The sequence below is a fragment of the Macrotis lagotis genome, chromosome 1 (assembly GCF_037893015.1).
Source record: "Macrotis lagotis isolate mMagLag1 chromosome 1, bilby.v1.9.chrom.fasta, whole genome shotgun sequence".
Taxonomy (NCBI): Eukaryota; Metazoa; Chordata; class Mammalia; order Peramelemorphia; family Peramelidae; genus Macrotis; species Macrotis lagotis.
Genome location: NC_133658.1, coordinates 574,431,298 through 574,454,834, shown reverse-complemented (window position 1 = coordinate 574,454,834; position 23,537 = coordinate 574,431,298). Strand labels below are relative to the sequence as shown.

At 35.8% G+C, this 23,537-nt stretch overlaps 1 protein-coding gene across 5 annotated transcripts in view; it reads right to left on the bottom strand.

The window, feature by feature from the left end:
• The window catches only part of STXBP5L (syntaxin binding protein 5L), a 418,354-nt gene extending 405,532 nt beyond the window's left edge, over nt 1-12,822 (bottom strand). For 3 of the 5 annotated variants that reach the window (XM_074214609.1, XM_074214607.1, XM_074214610.1), the window contains exons 1-2: nt 12,664-12,822; nt 11,788-11,985 (exon numbers count right to left, since the gene is read on the bottom strand). In XM_074214609.1, coding sequence (XP_074070710.1) covers nt 11,788-11,976 — 189 coding nt within the window. In that variant the 5' untranslated portion in view covers nt 11,977-11,985; nt 12,664-12,822. Of the gene's footprint in view, nt 1-11,787; nt 11,986-12,663 lie in introns of those variants that run through there. The other 2 variants (XM_074214608.1, XM_074214611.1) reach the window with 2 other exon arrangements.
• Between the last annotated feature and the right edge of the window lie 10,715 nt (nt 12,823-23,537).

Genomic DNA, 23,537 nt, shown 5'->3' with positions numbered 1-23,537 from the left:
CCAAAAAAGCCTAGAATACTATCTTGAATTCCAAAGATTTTATCTCCTTACCAATCATCTAAACATGATACAAAATTGCATTACTCTTCTATAAATTCATTTTTCAAATGTTGTGGTAAAGAATGGTAAAAGATCATGAGTGGTATTGCCTCACAAAATAATTAAGTACAAAGGAAGGGGAAAGAAGTTTACAGAAATGTTGGCCCAAGATCCAATTATACTGAATCATCCAAAGAATGTTTATAAATTAAACTGGGTAGAAGACTATAATGAAAAATAGATCAGATCTTGTCAGTGTTTCTTTTTCTTTTACAAGGCAATAGGGTTAAATAAGTTGGGAGTCACACAGTTAAGTAAGTATTATGTGTCTGAGGCCATATCAGTGTTTATCCACTGCACCAAGTAACTGCTCCCTTGCTAGTGTTTCTATAGTGATTCAATGTTATTACTGATTACATTGAAAGTACCAAAGAAATCTATGGCACATGAAGCGATTAAATCAAAAACAATAGCTTTTTTAGAACAAGGATACTACAACAAATCCACACTAGAAAGAACAATTTCAAATCTTTGAAGGATTGATTTTCAGAATCTGTGAAAGGAGAAAAGATTCAAACTAGGAAAAACTAAAAACAAAAGTGATCAAAAACAAAAAATAGAGATTGAGTGCATCAGTAACTATGGATTCATCTGTTTATTTTTTCTTTTGAATATGTCTTTAAGAGAACCATTATATCAAGGGCCTCCTTGATGAAAATCTAAAAAGGGAAGAGATAGGCTTTTGTAAACTATTTTTTAAACACAGAGCACAAGCTCAATGACAAAACTGAGGTATAGAGAATGCAAGGCTTTAATCTGTTTCTTGATAATAAGAAATGATTTCTTAAGGTAGATCAAATTGCCTTAAAAGCTCTCCTCTAGGGGTGGCTAGGTGGCGCAGTGGATAGAGCACTGGCCCTAGAGTCAGGAGTCCCTGAGTTAGAATCCGGCCTCGGACACTTTAATAATTACCTAGCTGTGTGGCTTTGGGCAAGCCACTTAACCCCATTGCCTTGCAAAAACTAAAAATTAAAAAAAAAAAAAGCTCTCCTCTAACAAAGTGTTTCAAATGCTGAGATATACGTACACGTGTTGAGATGATATACTATTTCTTCAGAGATGCCACTACAATAACTTTGTCAAATATACTTCTGATTATGAATCTTAAGTAAGGAATAAAATTGTGTTCACCATAGTCATGAATCATTTATGTGGAGTTCAAATGGAAGTGGGATTTTCCTATGAATGGTAAAGTTCTTCAGAAGCTTCTATTCATAAAAGATTCTAAGCTGATTACATTAACATGTCTACAGCAGTAGATACCCCTAGTATGGTGCATCTTACATACAACAAGCACTCACTTGTGGAACTGATACTCATACTGACAATATTTTTATCAACACTGAAATGAGTCAATTAGAATGTTAAGTATCTTCTGAAAGAAAGAACTCTGGTTTAAACATTTACAGTTTGGGAGAGAGGTAAGCAAAGCAACACACAAATTAATCAATTCTGTTTTGTTCTATTCTGCAATTGATGTTTACTTTGTCATCAGTGTTGTTATCTGGTGTAAGATAAGGAAATTAAATGAGAGTAGCATTAACACAGCTAGAGAAAAATATCTGAATTCACTTCTGTTCTTTAATTCCTTCCACCTTTGATTCAGCTCTTGATCTCTTCTGTTAACTTAAATTCTTTGTCATAAAGATGTATAGGTTGTTATAATGGTGAGACTAGCAGTAAAGAGATAATAAATCACCTTGCATTATCTATAGTAATGTTTCATTTCACTACTGAGAATAATCAAAGTTGGTCACAAGTTAAACATGCAGACACATTTTTACTTCTGATTTACCAGAAATAATATAATCAAGTCTGTAACATCCCTCATGATAATATTTTATATGCACATAAATACACAGTGTGAATCTATGTTCAAGGACCTTGAATTTTCCTCAGTTTTACAATTTAATGTACCAGTACAAATGTATTTTAAATGTATTTTGTTTCAGCAGATCGGCATTTTTTTAAACTATCATGACGGTTCAAATAATAAGTCAGATCACTGATTTGTTCATTTTAGACAGTTAAAATGACCAGACTTAGTCTGCTTTTGGATCATATTCAGATGATCAAATTGTGTTGATCATCTGACAATCTGATCAATTGGCTGGCAGTCTACCTATAAGTAATCTGTTTAGTCACAATCTATAGTTTAACAACTATAAACAAGGTAGAAAATAGAAAGAATAAAATAAAAAAATTATGTTGAAATACTCTTTCTATTCTGTAGCCATCATTCTTTACCCACGAAACCCAACTATCATATTCTCCTGCATAACTTTTATTAGAATAAGCAAATTTTCTTTATAGCTCAAAATAGTCTTCTAGTCAAAATATATAGCTCTTTAAACAACCACAAAGACTTCTAACTTGTCTTCATTCATACATGTGATAAATATTTACTGGAATACTCATAAATATTTACAGTTTATTTATATGTCAATCACTGTTGAAGAAATGGCTGCAAAGTACGAGACCTGGAAAAAAAAAACTAAATAATTTCCTACTCCATAGAAATACTCAAGGATACTTATAAACGACAAAATAAAAGGCAATCTTTAATGTAGACTTAGTTAAGATCATTAATGAACAATTCTCTTAAGACAAATTAAGTAGAATACTTGGCACTTTACACCTTAGAAAAGCATTTAACAAATGGCCAACAAGAGGGAAGATTTTATCCAATCCTTATATGACCTTTAAAAAACTTTCCAAAATAGGTCAAGTTCACTCATAACCCCCTCATCTACCTCTCACACTCTCTAAAAGCAAGATTTCAATCAATCAAAGGGTTTGCATAGAAATTCAACTCTATCCCCTCCCCAATATTCGTAGTGCCTCAGAAAACCAAAACTCAGGAGCTTGCTGTGGCTGCCACAGAGCTTACTCAGAGAACTGAGGAACAGAGGGAACTGAGGCTAAGATGTCACTTAATGTGGCTCCAGGAAGTCTGAAGGAAAGAGTCTAGGATGTATCTGGAGTCAGTTCTGTCCCCCGACAAGACAATTGGGGGAAAGACTGAGGCTGGTGAAATGTGAATGCCCAGCAGGGAAGATAGCTTTGAAGTCCAGTCCCCAAGGTAAACTGCAGTCAAAGTTGAAATTAGAAAATGAGCAATTGGGGAACATAGAGAAAAAAGATTAAAATTACTGGAGAGCTCAGGAAGAAGAAAAGTAAATTAAAAATATTGAGCATAAGGTGATAAGCTAACAGGGGAGATATTAATAACAAGGAAATATGACTTCCAGATTAGCTAATAAGTCTAGAAATCTATAAATAAATCAATATACCTCAAGCATCAATGTATCAGTACTGGATTTCTAGGAGAATGGAACCACAAACTGAGATTCCTAAATGGCTTAAAAGAAAGATAGGAATAATAAAAGCAGAATTTATGGTCTGGACAGCAGAAATAATTAGCTTCCTAGCAAATTTTGAATCTACAATGGCAAGTCTCACCAAAGAAAGAAAAGAGAGAACAAAATATTTGGAATAGAAGCCCACAAAAATGAAGGATAATCTGGAAGAAAAGAAGCGGAAAACAATAATGTTAAAAGGAAAGATAATCTCCATACAAGCAATATTTATCTTCACATTTATCTCAAAGACAGGCTGTATAGAGAAAAGTTAAGGATTATAAATATCCTCCAATAATTACAAATCAAAAACATGATACATAATGAAAGGAAAAATTACAAGAAAACTTCCTTCAACTTCTGAAAACAAAAGATAAAATGTCAATTAAAAGATTCAATAGACTTATTTTGAGGGGAAGGGAAGGAAACAAGCATTTATCTAGGCCTACTATGAGCCAGGTACTGTGCTAAGTACAATAACTCATCAATAGGGGTACTGCATTTAGCCTTATTTAACAGTTGATGAAATTGAAATAAAGAGAAGTTAAATGACTAGCCCAGGATCACACAACTAATAAGTGTCTGAGGTTGAATTTGAACTGCCTACCTGACTCCAAGTTCAATGTTCTATCACCTACCTGCCTTCAGGCAAAAAAAAAAAACAAAACAAATAATACTATTCAACAAACTCTAAGACATAAAAGGGTGAGGTTTAACAATTGTAATGACAAATAACAAATTCTGCAAGCAACCAAGAAAGAGAACATTCAAATATAAAGGAAAGGGAAATCAAGTACACAAGACTATTCTGCACCCAACAAAAGACTTGTCATAATGGGCAAAAAAGCTCAAGAGACATATCAGTTGACATAGCCTGCAAACTTGAGCTAAAATCATTAATGAACTAAAGTAGGATGTTCAATAAAAAAGGACATTTGAAGCATTCCCAGAAAAGAAAAAACCAGACCTGAACAAATAATTTACCTTTCAAACACCCAAAACAACAGAAATATATTATAAACAAATGAAACAAAGACTACACAAACAACAACAGAAAAACTATTAAGTTACTTATCATAATTTCCATTTGCAGAAGGTAATCTGTAATGATTTAGGGCTTAGAGAGATCACTCAATATGCCTCAGGTAAAAGATCACCAGAGTTTCTGGGGGCAGTTAACAACCACAGGAGTGGAAGGGCAGGGGTGGCGTCAGGAATAGGGAGTGGGGGAATTATTGGCAAATGGTAAGAAAAGGACCATGAGGAGAGCAATAATTAATAATGAACTGTACAGAGACACAGGAAAATACCTACAATGATGCAATTGTCTTTCTATCATCTACAGGAAATGGTATTTCTAAGATGAGGCACAAAAAAAAAAAGGAAAATGAAGTGGGGAGGGGTAGGTGGGGAGTCCACAAGGTAAAAAAATATGGAAACTGTATGAAGGAACCCAAAATAGTTATCTTAAAAGCTTTATATTAATGATGAATATTGACTAAAGAAAAAGTAAGTAATTTTAAGGGCATGAATCAAAGAAGAAATGGCTAAAAAAGACAAAAAGGGCAGATAAATAATTAAGAGATTGAAAGGTTAGAAATCCTTTCTTAAAAAAGATTTAAAATCTTCTCAAATCAACATTCCTAGAAAAAAATACTACACCCTAGAAACTCATGACTTAAAAGAAAAAAAAATAATGCTATACAGTATGAGAGACAGCATTGGTAGCATGGATAGAAAATAAGCCTCAGAGCTAAGAAACCTGGATTCAAGTCTTGCCTTTGACACACACTGGTTGTATGACCAGGAGTGTCTCTTAATTTCAATGCTCTAGGCAACTCTCTGAGACCAGAAGATATCAACATACACTGATAGAGGGAGTTTCCTCAACCTCGAGTTCTCTATAGTAAAGAATTACAAGGTTTAGTCATTATTTTCTATGTAGTATAATAAACATGCTATAACTTCTTTGAATTCCATCAAAAATTTACATTTTCTATCCTATGATTAAAATACCCAAATGATTCCTAAATATTCCAAATGATTTTCATTTTACAAGAGCATTGTAGAGACTTTAAAATTAACAGAAATAATCTAGTAGACTAGATAAGATGCCATGTCTTGGTACTAGATTTTCACATTGTCAAATTTCAATGACATAATCCATTAAGAGCACAAAAGAGGGGGTTTACCAAAAGCAAATTAAAAGTTGACTTTAAATACTTTCACTTAACATAGGCAAGTCCTTTAATATGTCTGAGCTCAAATTTCTAATCTATAAAATCAGAACTAAATTAGATGATCTCAGAGGTCTCTAATAGCTCTACATTTATGAGTATTTCTGTATCATCCAAAATCCCTTTTTATTTCAATCTGGTATTCTTGATGTTTTCTTTTAAATATAAATTGGTATGTCTATGTAATAAAAACAATAATCATTTCTCTCTAAAATCTTATTAAGTAAATCTCTGTCATTGGCAATTCTGCTGATAAGAATAACAGCAACAAAAAAGTGTTTTGCTTTGATTCTACTGAGTTGGCTGGGAATAATTTACATCTAAATTGTGACTTGGAAAAAATATATTTTAAGTTAATCAATAAGTATAATATCTTTTGAAAGACAAGCATAAAAATATCTGGTTGCTCTATTCTTCAGATCTCAACAAATTACTCAGTTGCACTAAAGATCACATAAATTTCAATGAATTAATTGACTGAAACTTAAAAGCATTTTATGTTCTTCAGTTTTCTGTAAATTCTTTGAGGATGATTCCTATTTTTGGTTTCTTAAAATGTATCAGCTGATTTAGCAAAAAGCAATACAAATATACATTAGCTTCACCCATATAGATATAAATTCACCACTTTATTTAAAATATAATGGAAACAGTATGTTATATGCATTTTAAGTTTAGTTTCTTGAATATTAAATGATTAGGAAGAAACAGTTCCCAGTACCAAAGTCTTGATTTTTGACATTTCAGTGTCATTTTCTTTTTCTCTGGAAAAAATCCAAAGTATTCCTTTTAAAGATTACAGCAATGCTGCTATTTGAAACCTTTAAAAATGGAGTTCTTAAGTTATTACTGCTATACTAATATCTGGATGGTTTTACAAGACTCTAATCAGCACTATCAGCAACATAAGAAAGTAAAATTCCAGACCTAATTCAACTATTTCAGATAGTCACATCTTCAAACAGGAAGTCTTTAAATATGAAACCACAGGATCAAGAAATGAAAATTTGGTTTTATCACTAAAAAAATAGTTTATATTCAGACAGAATTTAAAATTATATCAAGATTAAGTCAACCTCATTTTGAAAGTAATAAAAATGAAAGATAATGTTATATAAATTGAGAATCTAAGAACTCAAGAAATTCTATTGCATAACAAAATAACACATTCAGTCAAGAAATCTGCCCAACAGTGGCACTCGGTCTTGTGCAGTAGAATATGATTGCTATCCATTGTCAACCACAGAAATCTAACAATGTCAATCAATCAAAAATATTTATTAAGCACCTACTCTGTGGCGGGCATTATGCTAAGTACTGGGAATACAAAGAGAGGTAAAACACAGTCCCTCCTAATAAGGAGAATCAATCAAAAACTCACCTAGACGTTTTTAGTAATCCAGAATAGAATAAAAATCTAGGAATTTATCTATGATCATAAAATTTAGAGATGAAAATTAGCTTAGAGATCAGCTAATCCAACTCCCTTATTTTAAATTAAAAATGAGGAAACTTGAGATAAAAGAAAAGGTACTTTATTAAAATCCATAAAGCAGCAGAGTTTAGAGTAAAACCTTGGTTTTTTTTTTTTTACTCCAACTGCAATGTCGCTGCCTCCATTTAATCCCTACTTTGAATTTATTTATTTTTGTAGCCCACACTACTCTTGAAATAATAAAGTTCATAAAATTTTCTACCCACTATTTTAAGTGATATTGATTTTATATGCAATTAAATTCCCCTCTCATCCCTAGCCATTCCAGACCGACATAGACTGATTTAAAGCTTTTTCATATAGACTTTTATTTCCTTGATCATTTTAGTTGTCCTTCTCTTGACAACTCCAGTCACAAACATCTGTCTCAAAGTATACTGATCAGAGCCTGCACAGCATTTTCCTGCTACAAATGAAACATGGTTTTGTAAAAGCTTTGTTATAAACTGACTGGCCTTCTTCATTTAAGAACATGATCTATTAATACTGTTCCTATGACCTACCCACCAATAAGAACCAATGTTCTTATAGTTCAGCAAAGAGATTAGAAATTTAACAACCAATAAGCATCCTATGTGATCTGGCTTTAGTTTCTGCTTCCAGGAATTATTTTACCTTGGATAGCCCTGATAATTCCTAACTCCAGCTTCAAATTGGTACTTTATGCAAAGGTTTGAAGAATAATTTATTCTTCCCTAGAAGAATAAAACCTTCAGTAAGGGGAGCTTCTCTTCTGACTGAAAAAGAATAATTATTTCTGTTTTATTTCTAAAATACTTCTTAAGAATGTCTTACATTTTGCCAGCCTTTTTGATCACAGTCCTACATGGACCAAGAGGGAACAACCTACAAGGCAGGGCTCTATCCATGACAAACCCACATTCTCACCCGTAGTGTGGCAATTCAGTTATTTTTTTTTAAAGGGGAAGAAAGCTTTTGCTACTAAACATTTCCAGAAAATGTTCTGAAAGAATAAATAAGTTATGGTCACTTCTTCTGCCTTAATTACTAATAAAATTCTGCAAAGGAATCTAATAAAGAAAGTATTTATCCTTATGGAATCTATCCTTGATTCTATAAGCTTAATGGTGCAGAGATCAGACATGCCAGTCTATTATAGTTTGCTGGATCTCTATGGAACCTTTGTTATAGATGGGAATCATACTGGCTTTGCCACCAGTCCCCTGGCATACTGACTATTTGTAACAACAGCTTATGCATTTTGGCTAACAGTTCTACAATTTCACCCCATCGGTTTATTCAAAACTTTTGGGAAGATGCCATCAGATTCTGGTGATTTATGTTCAGTTTGTCAATTATGTCTAGAACATCCTGTACACTTACGACTATTGATCTGATATCTCTAAACTTTTTTTTCAAAAAATAATTTGAAAATAATTTTGCTAACATCTGAGGCCTGAAATAAGGAACTAATTTAGTCTTTCTGCAATTTTTCTTTTCAATTCTCCATAGAACTTTTATATACCACAATTAGCAAGTGTTACCAGTGATTAGCTAGCTTCTTTCTTTTCTATATTATTAAAGTATTTTCATGTCATTACTTTTGTAGTACCTTCCCAAGTATTGCTTACATTCTTTTGGTCCTATGAATTTGTGATTTGCTCCCAACCTGCCAATCTCTGAGGCCTTCCTTGTCTTTGTCCTAAATCTGACAGTCTTTACATATTATTCAAATCAACCTTCAGAATTTAGAGAGGTCTAATACTCTTAAAAATTTTTTTTCTAATTTTACTAAAAAACATCAATATATTCTAATTCTCCATTTCTATTATAGTGGACAAAAAACTAAACATTTGAATTTTACTCCTTTGCCAGTCACTAGGCACATGACCTTGGGCAAATCATCATCTGTACTTTTGATTTTCTCTTTTTTTTTATGTGGGAATAATAATAGCTGCCCTACCTCCCTAATAGAGTTCTTATGAGGATTTAATGAGATAGTATAGGTGAGAGCACTTTGAAAATGACATGGCATTATACAAATGTAAAGTATTACTATTAAAAGTGAATAATTACATGATGAATTTCTTTGATTTGCCATCTCTATTACAATGTTGAATTTAATTTTGTAGTGATCACTACCACATTGTGATTCATCAGAAGACCATCAAAGGTCCTTCCTGAACTACTAGTTCCTCTTTGCTCCTGGGACAGAGGTCAAAAATATTTTTTCTTCTTAAAATCCCTAAAGTTATCTGTGGTAGGGAGAGATCATTTGCTTCATGAGGAAAAACTATTATCTTTTCAATTGTTATCTTACTAATATAAGACAAAATAAGTAAAGAATTAGGCTAACTAAAATGTGCCTTATTAATATATGGCCTCCTTTTAAAGTTTCTCTAATTTCATCAAACCATAGAATATTAGCATCAGAAGGGATCTTAAAGGCAATATGTTAGAATGAGCCCTGGACTTGGAGATAAGAGACCCAAGTTCAAATCCCAGTTCTGTCACTTACTAGCTATGTCACTATAGGTAGGTCTCTTAAATACTATGAGTCTCTTCTTAAGTTTATATAAAAATTAGACATAATTGTGTCTATACTGGAGTTGTTGTGGGCCAAGTCCTTTGAAACCCTTTACAGTGCCATGCAAACATTAGATTTTTATCTAATCTAATCTACCCCATTTTACAGATGAGAAAACTGAAGCCCAAAGAAAGTTGAGTGGCACAGTGATTTAGAACCTGGATCATCTGCCTCAAACAAATGCTGTTTCCCTATCACATCTATAATCCCATTTAATATTTCCATTTTATTCATATTACCTAGAGCAAATAGGCTGTTATGCCTCTATCACCACACTTTTATTAAGTCAGGAATTACTTGACCCAGATGTTTTGTAGCACTTTCTTGGTCCTTATGAGCACCTTTACATGAGTCTTACATCTCCTTGCATTATAATACTTTAATTAGATTTTTGTTTATTAATATGACAGCACTTCAGTCCACTGGCTATTTTCCTTCCACCAAACTGAGATACTAATTATATCAATTGCTTCAAGTATTTTCAATCAATATTTTATTTGAAGCTATCACTAATGTAAAAAGAATTGTTTTAGTCATCTTTTCTGGCCACTTCCCATACTTCTTAGAAGTTAATACAGATAGGCATATTACTTGGTCATATCTCTCTCTTGCCTTCTTTACACATTACCTTTCCCTGAATTTTTATTTGAAGCCTTTTCTCCTTTCAAATGTCAGCAGCCTGAATGCATTTTAGTAAAACCCATCCTGCCTTTACAAACAGGTTCCTACAATTCTTGGGAAAGCTTAACTACTTCTTTCTTCCATTCAAAGTCGGGAAGCCTCTGTGGAGAATTAATATTTCAGATAACAGAAATCATGAGCATCAGTCAATTGCTCAGAAATACAAATCTGGCCTCCAAGAACTCCCGAATACATTCTTCAGTGTGTTTGGCAACAACCACCATTGCTCCTTCTCTGTCTTGATAGCCTGTCTATACTTTCATATTAGCTACAAGAACATTACTATATATACATTCCATAGGGAGAAAAGAGAATTAAACCCAAGTGTTTAATTTTACTTGATTCTGAAAGTACTTGCTAATAAAATAAATTTAAGCTAAGTTTGGATGTTTTAATAACTAGACATTAATCCCATTGTTATATTACTTTTGGGAATTTGAGAATAAGGCAGTTCCTTGAAGCTGATAATATCAATAATTTAATATGAACAATTTTGAAAATTTTTTTGTATGGTACTATCATTTAATAGTTTCTTTTCAAAAGTTGGTCATTTTTTAATAAAAATGCCACAAAAATGAAATCTCCTTACTGAAATTGTATATATTTATTTCAAAACATTTCTAATTATGAGTGTTAAATGTCAAATGATATTTCCTTTTGGGCATCTATATTCGGTTTTATAAAAAAAATCGCTTCTCAGTTATCCTTATTCCAAATCTTGCTACAAAGTATATAATAAATTTGTTTGGGGACATTTAAATAATATTTAATGTAACAGTAACATATGTTGACTCCATTCCTGTTTATGCTGCCCCCAAATCACTTTTGCTATCTATAAAAAACCTTCCTATAAATTCAAATCCAAAAGAAATTAAAATTACAAAACGACCGATAGAACCTTTAAGTGTAAGAAACCTGATAATATGAAATCAATAACAACAGCATTTCAGTAGATGTAATCACTTACTTAGAATATTGAAATGACAAGCAGGTGCTCAAGCTTCCATGAATGCGACTACAGGAACTAATAGGGCTATTTTTACCTCAGTTTACTATTTCTCTTTAAATATCCCCAGCTGCCTCTTTTACTTTTTTGCTAATAGTCCACTATCTTGCCCTACGTTAGTTTCAAAATATCGTTATTCCCATTTGTTGATTTGCCTTATCCACCAACTACCTCGGTGACTTTAGTCGGTGCTGAGACCGACATCCTCAAATCTCCTCATTAATGCACTGTGCCGCTCTGCGCCAGACTCCCTCACGCTGGCATCTATCTCAACGGCTCCTGATCCCTAATGAATACTTCTGGGTTGTTTACAATCCGAATCGAAAGAAAAACAGCGTGGCACCCGACCGCAAAAGCCTTACCTTGCAAATTTGGAAGTAGTCCGAAGTGAGGGTTTCCTGTATCTCCTCTCGGAGTGCCCCTGCAGTCCCTCCAGGCTGGATGGTGCCACCTCCAGTCCCACTGCCACTGTTCCCACTACTGCCGCTGCCACTGCCAGGGGATGAGGCAGTTAAACCATCCAAAACTTTGCGAAAATTAAACTTCTTCATTTTTAGATACTGCTTGTCAAAAATTTGGAGGGGGAGGGGAGAATAAAGCGAAAACACACTTAATTACATGTGGGTAAGAAGTCTCTTCCTTTTCCCTCAAGCAAGGCTGCGGTCCGCCCCCCCCCCCGCCTTTTTTTTTTAATTTTCGGTCAGCATGAGACATAACTGGCCGAAAAACGCAAAGCCTTCATTTCCTCCCATTCCAATCCTGAAAATGGCCTCAAAAAAAACAAAAGCAAAGTAAAAGTCCCGGCGGCGCAGCAGCAGCAGCGGCAGCAGCAGAGCCCCCCCCGGCTGAGCACCCCAAGGCTCCCCGAGCTGCAGCCAAGGTAAAAATAAAGGCAGTGTCATCCTCGTCATTAGCATTATATCATCGGATTATACAACGAGCCCAGCCGGGGTCCCGGCCGCCCGGAGCAAGGACTCCCGGGCACACCGTCCTATCGCCGGAGAGGGGGCGCGCTGCGTCCACGCCGCCGCCCCGTCTGCCCCCTCCCGTCCCCGGGGACCCGCCGACCCCCAAGAGAAAGGCCCGCCAAACTGCGCCCCCGGCCGCCCCCCGCCTCTGCCCCGCGCCCCGACAGTGGCGGCGGCTCCCGGGCCTCCCGTCCCCGGGAGCGGCGGGGCCTCGCGGCCACACGGGCGTCGGGGAGCCGGAGCGACCCCCGGACCCAGCCCGGCAAGCACCTTCCTCGGACGCCGCCGCCAGCCCGGGGGTCCGGGCGGGGGGTGGGGAGCGTCAGGTGGGTCCCGGCCGCCCCCGCCTCCCTCCGCCGGTGCCCGCTCCGCCGGTGCCCGCTCCTCCGGTGCCCGCTCCGCCGGTGCCCGCTCCGCCGGCCGCCAGTCCCTCCCGCCCCGCCGTGCCTGCGCCGGCCGCTCTCCGAGGTACTAACAGAAACAGCAGCAGCCGCAGCTCCGCCCCCCCCGCCGTGGGAGGCGCGGCAGGCCCCGCCCCTCGCCCCGCCCCCCCGCCCGGCCGGGAGGCGCCGACGCCATTGCGACGCGCGGGCGGGAAGCGGCCCGGAGGAGGGGAAGGGGCCCTCCAATCGCAGACGAGGCGCCGGGCCGAGGGGCCCTTCTTCGCGCGGCTCCCGGGCGCTTCGGGGAATGGCGGAAAAGGAAAACCAATGAAAAGGCGAGGCGGGAGCACACCCCAGAAAAGTGTTTGGCGGCCTGCTTCGATTGGGCTAGGCTTGGATTGACAGCCCCGTCGACCGGTGGTGAGCGGGAGAGGGCGTTGAGGATTTTTAATTGGCGCTACCTGTTGAGGGACGGAAGCGTGGATCAATAGAATGCCCGAGAACGGGAGCGCTTAATTAGCGCTTGATTGAGTCCTTGGTCCTGGGGATCAAGCTGGGAGGAAGCCTCCATGCCGCCGGACGCCCGCCACGTGGGGCGGCGCTGCATCGGCTCTGGGCTCCGCCTGTCCCGGAGGGCTGAGCCCGCCTCGAGACGCCGGGGCTAGGGGAAGCCTGCAGCACCGCGCCGAGACATCAGAGGCGATCTACCCCTGTTGGCAGAGGAGGAAACTGAGGCCCGAAAGAGCCATCCCAGACATGACATCATGCCGCTAAGAAGCGAATGCGCGGAGAAGGGGACGGCGACCCACTTCGGCATCTTTGCCAAGAGAACCCCACACGGGGCCGCGAAGAGGCGAACATGAGCTAACCCGCGCTAAGCGCTTCACAAGTGCCTCGCCTGATACCTGGGAGTGGGTCCCGTTGTTACCCTCCTCATCATCTCCATTTTACAGACGGGGAAGCCGAGTCCAAGGTGAACGGGACTTGCTCAGGCTGTTAAATATCTGAGGGCAGATTCGGATGCAGATTCTCCCGACCCCAGAGCCAGAACCCTAAGCATCCTATCGCCCACCTGCCCATAGCTAAGGAATGGCAGGAGCGGGGTTAGAACTCAGGTCTTTCTGAATTCCTGTTACACCACAGTCAGCATAATTAGTCATGAAAAGGTGAAATACTGTGCCTCGTGATACCCTGATTAGACAAAGATTGAGGGATTAAGAGATGCTTGTTCAGAGACCCTCAAATAATATCACTGATTATACTAGAGCCATGATAGAGAATTAGGAATGTACCGTGTATAGAGAGGAAGGAGATGAGAGAGAGAAACAAAAAAAAGAAAAGAATTAAATTTTTTTTCCTCAGAATTTAATAATAAAATGACTAGATCTTGACCTCATGAAATGATCTCATGAAATAAGTTTTCAGGATCATATATATGAAATTACTTTTATTTCATTGTGTATTGTGCATATATATATACAGACACACACACACACACACACACATATATATATATATATATGTATGTATGTATAAATGTATGTTTAACTAAATAGCTAATACATATGTATTCCTCTTCTGGAATGGTTTGGAACAAAAGTTTTTCAAATCTTTTCATCCTGTGCAGTTTCCATCCATGTATTTCTGTAGATCCTACTTTAAAAGAACCACTCAAAGTGACAAAAGCCTTTCTCTGTTTCTTTGAATATTTTAAGGAGACCAAAGCAACTCTAGGACTGTCCGATGTGATGCAGGACAAATCCATCCTCAGTGAAGTTTTGATATTCTTGTTGGTATCTTTTATGACATTGTTCAAGTATCCTGGGTAATCAGTTACAGATTGTTTATAGCCATCATCATCTACCTTTCCATTGCCCTTTGGGTCACTTGGCAATTGTGTTTTATTTGAGATTATAGTGTTCCATGATTCACAGTAGTATCACTTGAATACTGGTGTTAAAAAGAGATTTTGAAGTAAAAAACATTTTGTATCATTGAAAACAATACAGAACTTCACTTTAGTCCAATTTCTCCCTACTATTTCATTCTGAATTCAATTTTTGGTCCATTTGATACTACACCACCTATTCATAATCAATATAACATCTTACATATTTCAGTGGACAGCAATGTCTTTACTTCTGTCTTTTTCATATTTTGGGAGCCTATAATATGTTTAAATAGGTTGTGTTGAAGCCTCATCAATCATTCACTGTCTTACACTTGTCTTCTTTCTTCTAATTTAGCTTTTACTTAGAGCTTTGCTCAAACTGGTCAGTGATCTGACTGTGTTAGTTACAATAATTTTGGTGGAGGAAATATGTGCCCAGTAATTTTTTTTTTTTTTAGTGTGGAGGCTAAGTTCTCACTTTTAGCTTGTCTTCCCATATGAGGAAAAGGAGAACTAATAGAGGTAAACTGACTTGTTCAGTCATACTGCCTCCAGTCCCAGTTCTCTCTAGTATACCTAGTGTAGCAGCATTGGATTCAAAAGTGTCTGTTTGTGTGTGTGTGTGTGATTAGGGAATTAGTCATTCTTTCAAAGTATAGTTTCTAGATAAAATAGAACATTAACACTTCTATTACTGTCAAAATTCAAGATTTTTAGCTGTTCATATGTAAACACATTTTAAATGTATTAAGTATTTTCCTGCCTTATTAAGCAGGCTGCACTAAAAAACCTAACTGAATTCTTTTTCTAATAACTCAGGATAACCATTATCAACTTTGGATGAAGCAATCTGGGCTTTAGTTCTAGTTCTCTAACTTACTAGCTATATGACTTTGAGAAAGTAAATTAGTATTTTTGTGCCTCAATTTCTTCACTGGCGAAATAAGAATCAAGTTATATAATTTTATCTAATTCTAATGACCCAACACACTATATATTCACAGAGATTTTTGAAGATTTTTGAATAATACTTCATCTATTCCATGGTAGATTTCAGACTCATGATTTATTATCATAACCATAGAAGTGATAGGGTAAAGGAAGAAATCTTTCTTCATCTCCTCCATCCTTGGGTCTCAGATATTGTCTGCTACCTCATATTGTTGTTCAATCATTTCATTCTAGTCCAAGTCTCAGTGACCCCACTTGGGATTTTCTTGACAAAGATACTGTAGTCGTTTGTCATTCCCTTCTCTAGCTCATTTTACACATGAGAAAACTGAGGAAAACAGGGTCAAATGACTTACCCTGGCTTAGGTCTTACTGACTCCATGTCCAGCATTCTGTCTATTGTACCATCTAGCTGCCCCTGCTGCCTCTCAGTGTTTGCCAATGCCTCTTTTTTTCATTCATTCTATAGTGCTGTATGTGTAATCTATGTATGAAAATAATGAACTTTATTTCTTGAGAGATACTTTAGATATATGAATTACACACCCTTTACATTAAATCACATATATAATCTCAGTATGTCTCTTTTATCTAGATTAAGGGACTGCAAGAACAAAAGTAGCAATGGGACTAGAGTTGGGGGGTTTGATTGTGCAAAACTGAATTTTTTTCATTCAGATCTCAGAGAGAAGTATGTTACATATTAGTTCTCTGCTGCAAATGAAGACTTTAAAGGAGAGGGAAATATGGGGAGAGGTGGGGGAAATGAAATTCAATAAAAGAAGAGACTCAAGGGAAGAGGAAGGAAAAGTAAAGAAAGCATAAACCGCTGCTTTAATTATTCTTGTCTTATATACCACTGAAAAGGGGATGGCAGTTCAGAGAAGGGCTAGAAAAGGAGGAGAACAGAGAACTTTATCAGCTTCTTGTGAGGGGAGTGTAAGCAGCAGAAAGACCCTTTTAAAAGAAGATTCATAGTGGGAATCAATTTCTCAAAGAAAGAGAGTGGCTGACCAGTGAAAGATTATGTGGTGGAGACTGATTATTAATTCATTTGGAATGAAACCAAAGGTTTGTTCCAGTTCTTGAATATAAGAAATTTGGTGAATATTTCAGAGCAGCAGAAAAAATTGAATTTATTTTGGAGAATGTATCAGAAGAAAAGAAGACAATACTGCTGAATGGTGGTGATGCTACTTAGAAATTTAAAGCTAAAGAATTGATCTGTGTTCTTGAGGAATGAAAGGACAGCTTATTGAACACATTATGACTTAGTTAAAGATATTGTAATGTATTGTCAGTTCCAGTAAAAGTAATAGATAGGCTTGGGGTTTGGACTAGAAACTATAAGTGTGAAATAAAACTGTGCTAAGGGAGGTTGTGGTTGATCATCTATCAGGTACTTTTCATTTGGAGGCAAAAAAAGGTCATAGATGTTATAAGGAAAAGCCAAAGGCATACCGAAGATGTGACTTAAGAAATCATCTGAATAAAAAATCCTCTGGGGAAACAGAAGACAGTTGATCAAGTGAAAAAAGGAAGGGAGAGTGAAAAAACTGGAAGAATAAGTTTTGTGACAAAGAAAAAAATATTTAAGAGAGAGGATTCTTCCTCCCATTGCAGTTAATGTAGTAATAGAATGCGATCACATAAGAGTTTTTGACATTGTTGAAATATGAGTTTTTAGTATGATAAGCAAGATTGTCGACTCCATGATACTTCTACGAGTTGTGAAAACTCCTTTGATTGGGTCAAGAAGATAGAAATGTGATTGACCAAGCAAACAGGTTAATCATTCCTCTAGGGTTAATGACTGGACCCTGGGCAGCTTCAAAGTTCAAAGTACTCATGGAGCATCTCCTTCTAGCTATACCAGATAACAGAAGACTGAGGAGTAGAGGGGAGGGAATTTTCGTTCCAGACTTTTCCATTAGCCAAGTCATCAGAATGATTTGATCAGTAGAACATTTTGCATCCAAAAAGAATGTTCTATATGGAGATGGATACAAATACAAAGAGATAGTCAGTTGAAGGAGGGAGCAAATTTAGAGATTTTGGCCCATGGCAATTGCCTTAAGAAAAGGAGAATAACTTGGGGAAATAATGTGGAAAAAAGGAATATTGGACCAGGCCTTGCAAGTTGCCTTTGCCACAATATCATTGTTGTGTCTAGGCTTAAGCCTATTCTTCCAGTGGGTGCTATATGTATTTGTAATAGAATGGACCTTAGCTTTATAAGTCATAATTACTGTTCTTGCTATGCCATTTGAGTAATAGCTTTACTAAAAGCTAATTGCATCTACTAGTTCATTGTTAATGGGAAGCATAACAATAGGAGTTTGTGAGCTATAAGTGTCAGAATCTGAGAACCGTCATATCTCTTTGACCCTGGGCAAGACTCTTAATCCTGTTTGCCTCAGTTTCCTCATGCATAAAATGAACTAGAAAAGGAAATGTCACTCCAGCATCTATTCCAAGAAAAATTCCAAATGGAGTCATGAAGAGTCAGACTGACTCAACAATAGCAAAATGCTCAAGAATATATCAGGAGAAAACATAGATGGGTTGACTTTTAAAACCTTGCTTGAGAAAATATAACTTTATCTGAATTCCATAGAGGAGGAAAAGAATAGCAAAGGACAGAAGCTAATGTATCAAAAGCAAAGAAAATTAAGACAGTAAGACCATTGTTGAGAGAACTGAATTCACAGAAGGAATAGAAAGACAGAATGGGGGAAGTAACACAGGACCTAAGATAAGTACAAAATGTAGTCACTGAGGAGTCAAAAGGACAAGGAAAAGAGTGAGTTCAATAAAGCCTTGAAGAAGAAATTTAAAATATGCAGATATGGGTGAAACATAATCTAAAATAGAACATGTAATACAAGGAACACAAGAATGTGGAAAACTGGAGATGAAACCCATAAGGATATGAGAGAAAAGAAGATACAGAATATGACTTTATAGAAGAAACACTAAAAAATATAAAGATGTAAATGTGCTACACATGTAAAGATTCTAGGCTTGGGACCCTTTAAATGGAAAGTTCTACAATGAGGATATTTATGTTTGGGGTATAAAATGTGGATCTTAGAAAGAGATATGAAACCTTTCTGTTCAACAGAGATTAAGTATCTCCTATTTGCAAAACACTTTGCAAGACACTAGGGATGCAAAGATATATATGATCCTGCAAGCATATTTTCCTTAAGGAATTTATTCTATGTATGGTGATGGATTGAAAATTGGAAAAAAGAAATGATAAATTTCATGAATGTATGTACTTCCCAAAGAAACAATAAGAAGAAAGCTGATATAATGAGAAGATCCCCTTACAGTATTCAAAAACAAAAGCTATATTGTGAGGTTATTTCAAATCTTATCTTTGGAAAGCTGATTAAGGCCAAAAAAAGCAACTAAAAAATGAGCCAGGAAATTAATTACTTAGAATTGAACATAGGATTATGAAAAAACAGTATCAAAAAACCCATTTCTTTAGGTATTCCTTGGGCAATATACTCACAAAAATTTGAGAATAGATCGATAGGTTTTGGTAAAAGAAAGAATAGGAATGATGATATGCAAAGTTAAATATATCACTCTCCACTCATGTATTGGTTAAAAGCCAAACTTATTTTGTCAAAAGCTGAAAAATTGGGCAGGAGTGGTTGAAGAATGAGCAAATTCATACTAGAACAAGAAAGAATAAAAAAAGAGAAAATCAGTGAAAGGGAGAAAATCCTGCTCCCCTTTCAAGATCCTAAGGATATATTGAAGGAGGGAGTATATTTGTTTAAAATCTGAAGAAAACTCTCAAGGGAAGGAACAAGCTTCTTTAAATCAAAAGTGTTAGGCAATAAAACAGATTTTCCTTTCCTCAGAAGTGATTAATGGAGTATGAAAACAGTTCCATCAAATTAACTACAAGATGCATAAAATATTTTGAAGTTAACCTATCTTTAATACCTGTATAACCACAGGCAAATCAGTTATTCTTTTTCTGAATACTCAATACCTCTATTAGAGGATTGTTTTGAGTCTCAAATGATATAATTAATATAAAGTGCTTTGAAAATTTTTAGGATTTGTTTAAATGTGTGTGGTTGTTTTTGTTGTTATTGCCAGGACTAAGCCAGTATTTATACAAATGCAAAATTCTTTTTTAAAAAAACAATTTTATTCATTTGTGTTTTCAACAACATGCAATGGTAGTTTTTGCCAATCAATTTTTTGACAAGGTTTTGAGTTTTATGTTTTTCTCCCTCCCTCCCTTCCCTCCCTGCCTACAAACAGAAAACAATCTAATATAGGCTCTACATGTATAATCATGTTGAACATAGATCCACATTAATCATTTTGTGAAAGAAGAATCAGATTTAAATAGGAGGAAAAACATTAGAGAGAAAAAATGACAATATTTAGAATGACTTTTAAAATTTGAAGATGGTAATCTTTGGTCTGCAATTAAATTCCACAGTTTCCTCTCTGGATATGGATGGTATTTTCCATCACAAGTCTTTTAGAATTGTCTTTGATTATTGTATTGCTGAATTGAATATGTTCATCATAATTGATCATTATCCAGTGTTGTTAGTATGAATAATATTCTTCTGATTCTGCTCATTTCCTCAGCATCAATTCATGTAAGTCTTTCCAGACTTTTCTGAATTCCCATCCCTCATGCTTTCTTAGAGATAATAGTGTAATATCACATTCATATACCACAGTTTGTTCAGTCATTCCCCTATTCCCTCAATTTCCAATTCCTTGCCACAAGAAGAGCTACTATGAATATTTTTGTACATGTGCTTTTTTTTACCCTTTTTCGTGATATCTGCAGGATATAGGCCCAGTAGTGGTATTGCTGGATCAAAAGATATGCATAATTTTAGTACTCTTTGGCCATAATTCCAGATTGCTCTCCAGAAAGGTTGGATCAATTCATAACTCCAACAATGCATTAGTGTACCAGTTTTCCCACATCCCTTCCAACAATAATCATTTTTGTCGTATCAACCAATCTGATAGATGTGAGGTGGTACCTGAGAACTATTTTAATTTGCATTTGTCTAATCAAATAATAATTTATAACAATTTTTCTGATAACTGTAGATAGCTTTAATTTCTTCATCTGGTAATTGCCTTTCCATATCTTTTGACCATTTATCAATTTGGAAATGACTTGTTTTCTTATAAATTTAACTCAGTTGTCTATATATTTTAGAAAGGAGTCCTTTGTCAGAATATTGGTTGTAAAAATTGTTTCCCAATTTAATGACAAATGCAAAATTCTTTACCAAAATCAAGGGAGACAAATATTTGGAGAGACATTTTGTTCATTATTTGACTACACCCATATAATAAGAATGACAATTCTGCCTAAATTAACCAAGAGTTAACCAAACTACCATGAATTTATTTTATAGAAGTAGACAAAAATAATAACAAACTTCTTTTGAAGTTCCAAGTGATTTAGGCTCCCAAGCAAAATGTAGTGGGGAAAAGTAAAGGGGCCTAACATTTCCATTATATTATAATGATCCAAAATATTCAGCACTAGTTTAAAAAATAGAAAACTCAATAGAACTAAATTGCTAAATGTAGCATTCCTTGTTTAATGGGTCTCCAGAAAGGCTACCCAATGTTCAAAATATTCTGTGTATTAGTACCCCATCAATAATATAGTACATGATATTTGTACTTTTAACAAGCCAGTCATATACATTAATCAAATGTGATAGCAAATAGAACTCAAATGAGATAATATATCTTTACAAGTGTAAACCTATGCAATTATATACTTAATTATATGCATGATAGCTATTATAAAGTTAAAACAAAATATATATCTGTGTGTGTGTGTGTGCAATATATTCCCAAAAGTTACCACAGGGCTAGTGGGAAAAGACATAATTTTAAGAATATGCTTGAGGGTACAACTGAATGGAATACTTTTGGTCAAGGGACATGTACCAAAGAGAACCCATGAAACTAGAATATATATAGTCCAGGGCAATTCACATTTTTAATGCTACAGAGTTGCCCATATATCCTCTGGTGGGGTCAGTACACAGTCGTTTATTACTCTTGACTGGGTATGCCATCTTTGCTAGACCTTGCATCTCTATTCTCCTTGTTGTCATCTCTCCTGGGAATGCCCATTGGTCTTAGGGTTAAGAAAGTAGTTTTCTACCACTATCAGCTACATAGCTTTTTCAAGATCAGCTGCTACTGTCTAAACTAGTGAAGTATAGTAACTATAAAATCTATTACTGACTGCAAGAGCCGTGTCAATTTTATTGTACAGAAGATGGTTATGAGCCTCTATACTCTGTCTAGATGTAAAAAGAAGCTAGTTAAATGTTCCCAAACCAATATTCAAAAACTAGTATGTATGCTGCCAATTAAAGCATCCATGATCCCAGTCAACTATCTGACTTTAAATTAGGAAGCTCCTTTTAACTCCTATCACCTTCCTAATTGAGAGTCTATATCTCTAAAGCCTCTTTAAATTCTGTTTAAAAACCCATATGCCCCATGTACAGTTCAAGCCCACATCAACTACAATATTGATCTTTATAGAAATTTTATGGAAATTGACAAGAACAAAAATTAATTGAAAAGAAGGTCATCATCAGCTTCCTTGGTCTATATCCCTGTCTTTATTAAGAATGTCTTTCATGAAAAGAAAGTCTAACAAAACTTTAAATGATATAGTACTTTCCACAATGTCTGGTCTCTAGCTCTATACTTAACCATATTGTTTTCTGCATCTTAAATTTTTGTAATTACAATTGCTATTCTTTACCTTTAATAATATAAAGAAATAAATGTTACTTTCTATAGAGCACTCATAGACATATATATATATATATACATAGCTGCATTAATAAAGCCTTATTATTATATATTAAATGTTTGTTCCACATTCTCCCTGTGGAATCTAATTAGTATCCATATTTAGAATCCCACAGAAGGGAATAAGCCTTTATTCCTCATGTAGGTAAAAATCTCAAGGTCATTCTGCTGCCAGATAATGACATGTGTCCTGTAAGTGTTAATTATTTCTTGCTTTTTGTTTTTACCCTTAAAGTCTGTCAAGAAGTTTTCCCCCTCTTTTCTTAATGACAATCCCATAGGAAAAGAAAATGTCCATGCAAGATTGGGTAGCTCCATAGAATTGACATCCTGGATAATAACCTTGAGCAAATCAAGTAATATTCCAATCTCATACCTTTAATCCCTTAAACTAATTCCTACACTTAAAATAATCCAAAATATAGCTCTGGAAGCAGAAGTAACAGATAAGAACTTGCTCTTCATTGTTCATTATCTATCCTGGAACTTCTGAAAAAGAGAGAGCATCTCAAACAATTGTTAGAGATGAGAAAAGGGAACACTGGAAAGACATCTTTGAAGCTGTCATTCTACCCCATTTGTTTCAATCTAAAGAAAGGTTTTGAGACCTCTCCTGTCATCAGTTAGTTGTAAAGAATATCCTTCAGTAAAAGTCTTTTGTACCCAGAAGTCTTCTGAGTGAGTTTCATTTTGTCCTTCCTAAAATGAATGCTTAGACTGCCAGATAATCACCCTTTAAAGAGGTATCAGTTACCAAATTAAGAAATAGAAATAGGTAGGAAAATTTGATTATGTTTCCTTGTTTTTAAATTCCATAAACTCTGCCCCAATTGTGATCATTGTGGTAAGTGACCCCAATTTTCTTATCAGTAATAAACCTCATTGGTTTTCTTTTGTTTACCTCTTCCCAGCACAGAAATGGCATCTCTCTATATACAAGAAATAGAAGCAATCAAATATAGTATTTTATAAACCCAGTAATATAAATTACTTGAGGAAGGACTTCCTATTCAATAAGAATTTCTGAAGAAAATTCAACAGTGATTTGGAAGAAAATAGAC